General features: G+C 42.7%; 1 protein-coding gene across 1 annotated transcript; it reads right to left on the bottom strand.

The window, feature by feature from the left end:
• Positions 1 to 2,251: 2,251 nt before the first annotated feature.
• LOC308314439 (hatching enzyme 1.2-like) lies at positions 2,252 to 3,073 on the bottom strand (the record flags this gene model as incomplete). The annotated part of the gene is made up of 1 exon (XM_080762070.1): positions 2,252 to 3,073. The coding sequence occupies one exon, from the start codon at positions 3,071 to 3,073 to the stop codon at positions 2,252 to 2,254; it is 822 nt and encodes a 273-aa protein (XP_080618196.1).
• Positions 3,074 to 3,688: the final 615 nt, after the last annotated feature.

Here is a 3,688-nt window from a genome sequence, read left to right as displayed (position 1 = left end):
ATAGTATGTTTTTCCTTTACCCATAAGTGATGAACATCATAGTTTCAATTCAAATCACGAGTCAAGGCTGCTACATAAAAGTCCTTGCCGGTACAGAACCTTGCTAAAGAATAATACAATACAATTAAATGAACACCTCCTGCTGATCTAGGATCAGATCTTAATTTTCGGGCCTATTGAGAACTCTAGTTTTCGCTGGCTGCTGGGCGCAGCTGCACTAACTTTGGGGCAGGCCCGTCTAGAGTTTGAATGGACATGTATCAGTCAAAAGGGAGATAGGTTGAAAAGTGGTGAAGTGATCCTTTAGGAACAGTACCCTTTTTTACCAGCATTTAAAAAATGATGTCCTCCTATGACTTTAGACTCTATTTATCTTTCATCATTCTCACCAGGTTCATCATTTATCCGTCTGACTTATGAAGTCCTGCCAGAGAGGCATCACAAAGCAATAATCCTCTGAGGCAACATTGATGAAAGTAATGCATAAATTTCCTGGGCCCGTTATGTTTGAGATGTGTGCTAAGCATCTGTAGAGATTGAAACGCAACAGATGATTAGGATGTGTCAGCAAAGAACATAATCCTAAATCCGTTGTGTGGCTGACGTGATGAAACAGTGATGTTGTTTAACACCTACGTATGATGCTAAAAACACATGGTAGAGGTAGTGGAACATTACACCTCCCGGTTTTGGGGGGAAATGGAAGGCGGGGCTTTTCAGAGTAAAATCTGGCCATCTGCTTGGCATTCTAGCGCCTTAATTCTGAAGATCATAAATGTTAACAGGCACTGATGTAACACTCATCAGAGAGAGCGACACGTTGGAAACAGCTCTAAGTACTGTATTCTGGACTGCTATAACAAGACCAAGCATGCCAGGCATAATAGTACACGCACAATTTGCTCATACACCAACAGAGTACCACATACAGCACACACAGAGGCGCATGCATGAAGGCACACACGTGACCAATTCTTTATTTATTTTGGTCATCGTCTCCACCAGGCCGAAGGCTTGGGGAGCTTGGGGAGCCTAGGGCATGTGCATAAGTTGGTTGTGAGGGGCTTACAAATGGCCGGCCTTTCCAAAAGGAGAGCCAAGCAGTTAGCGAGGTATTGCTCAGTTTCAGCCATTATAGGAAGCCGCTCAATTTGGAGGAGGCGTTGTTTCCTTTATCCATGATAAAGCTGCCCTGTGTCCTACATGTCAGCTGTACTGTATGTAACAATGCTTTGCCGTCCATGCATGTTGTAACTGGCTGCTCTCCCACTGTCAAACTGCACTGGCAGTGTTTATGTCCTTTGTACAGTAAGAAGGTATTCCTGTACTTCTCATTATGTGGACATAAATAAACATTTCAAATATGTGTGTGTGTGTGTGTGTGTGTGTGTGTGTGTGTGTGTGTGTGTGTGTGTGTGTACAGCTAATCTCTGGCACCGTTAACCCGGTCGATGCCAAACTTTTCACACACACTCCCTAGATGCCAACGATGAACCTCTGTCCCACATTTTCCAGAACGGCCTGTTATAGTGCCACCAGGAGGCAGACTTTTGTAAAACACATTTTTCTTATATTACTCCTCCATATTTTGTCCAAAGATCCTGCAAATCGTTTGTATCTCTATAGCTATGTGCTCAAGACAGATCTGTCCGATATTTCATATTCCATCCTGATTGGTTAACATTGGCTTTCAAAGTTTACAGGATTGGCCCCGTTTTGAACAAAAATCCTCAAATCATGATGAACGCAGCGTGCAATTTACGTTAAATCTTTCACAGACGTTCCTACTAGGCTGAGGAATATATCCCACCCTTTTCACATTGGCCTGTTATAGCGTCACCAACAGGTGGATTTTTGCAAAACACATTTTTGGAACAAAATGCCTCAAATCATCAATCAATGGCACCCTTTTCCCATTGGCTTATTATAGCGCCACCAGGAGGCCACAACATCGAAAAAAGAAAAAACGTCTATTGTATGTAGTCTGATGAACGTATCGTTTCTTTTGGCTGAGATTTTGAATTGATCCCTGTCTGTAGCACCTCTCATTTATATAGTAAATAAATAATACTCATGTAACTTTGTTTTCATTCATCCCAAAAGATAATCATCATTTCAGAGAACAGATTAACATTTTCCACTTACTTTTATTGAAATTTTCATTGGAATTTTCACAAACTGATTATGACAATTATGAATAATCATATTTTGACACTCATGAGGGCTCTTAAGAAATAACAGGCTTATTTTCTCAACCCATAAAGCTACATCCATAAAACCTGTTGATCCTGATGATGTCAATGTCGGACATGGAATTCCTCTGTCCGATCTGCACAGTAGAGTCTGGGATGGGAGTAATGGTCTCTGCTCCGTACACTCTACTGAAAGCAGTCTTCGGATAATGCATGACAGAGCTGTAATCATAAGGGGTGCCCAGGTTGTTGGTGTTGGAACTCTGGAAGTTGTATGCAGTGGATGAGGAAATGTTCGCCCAGTTGATCCTGATGTGCTGATCTCTGTCGCTCCTGGTGTGTTCATGCTGGAAGCCCAGGGCATGAAGGAGTTCATGCTGTATGATGCCCTGGATAACACAGCCATGAACGGACAGAGACACGTCCTGCTTTCCACCACTTCTACCCAGAGTAGACGAGCACCCTCTGAGACTCCCAATGTTGAGATAATCTCTCTGCCCAGTGTAAGGAACAAACTGAATACAAGTGTTCATGTGAAAGCTTTCCAAAGCTGCCCTGATCGTAGCCTTTTCAGAATCATAGAAGTAATTGCTGATGACGTATGGCACCTCAACCATCCCATTGAAGGACTTTGGCCATTTGCAGGAGTTAGCATCAGAAAAGCACCTCATGGCGTTCCTCTTCCTTGGAACAGCAATATCTCCCTCCTTTAACGTGTGGCTAATGTCTTTGTTCACCTCTAGGATTCTCGAAGTAACGCCTGAATGTCTTGGCTCTTGTGTCGTGGTGTCTTCTGTACCGGGAGTCCCCTGGGTGGTGTTGAGTGCTGCAGAGAGACCCAGCACTACAGCCAGGACGGCAGAGAAGGAACTCAGACCCATGGTCCAAATGGTGTTCCTTCCTTGGATGAAGATGTTGTTCCTTCAAGTTGGAGATGGTGAAGCTGGAAGAGGATCCTTGGCTGGAGAGGTCGGTGACTAGAATGGTCTCAGTCTTGGGTTTTTATGCAGTCAAAGAGGGCAGGGACCACCATTGTCCAACGACTTAATGTCAACACACTGAAGCCCAAACAAGCATTGTAAGGGAGGGATAATCTCTGACAAAAACCTCACCCAGTGGTTTAACATCTCTACATGGGTGTGGTCGGGACGACAGTTTTTGTTTGTAGTTTACTTAACCAGGAAGTCCCACTGAGAGATGCCGTTTACAGTAAGTTACATACAGTACTCAAAAATAAAACCCAATCTATAGAAAACAACGCTTCTCCTGCAAATAATTCTGTATCAGACATTTAAATTCTATCAAGTGAAACCATGATAGACAAGTAGTTCAGTAAGTACTATGCACAGTACAATCCTCACTGTTAATTTATTATGTGTTGCAGATTCAACTTTTCATAGATAGTTGCATTCATGCTAATGTGTATTTTCAGATTGTGAAGCTTTTAAACCCATAATATTTTGGTCAACTTGACTTCTCTCGTCTTCTCTTTTTCT

The sequence above is a fragment of the Protomyctophum bolini genome (assembly GCF_963924005.1).
Source record: "Protomyctophum bolini genome assembly, chromosome: 4".
NCBI classification, from domain to species: domain Eukaryota; kingdom Metazoa; phylum Chordata; class Actinopteri; order Myctophiformes; family Myctophidae; genus Protomyctophum; species Protomyctophum bolini.
The sequence above is the reverse complement of the archived record's forward strand: the minus strand, read 5'-3'. Positions and strand labels throughout refer to the sequence as shown.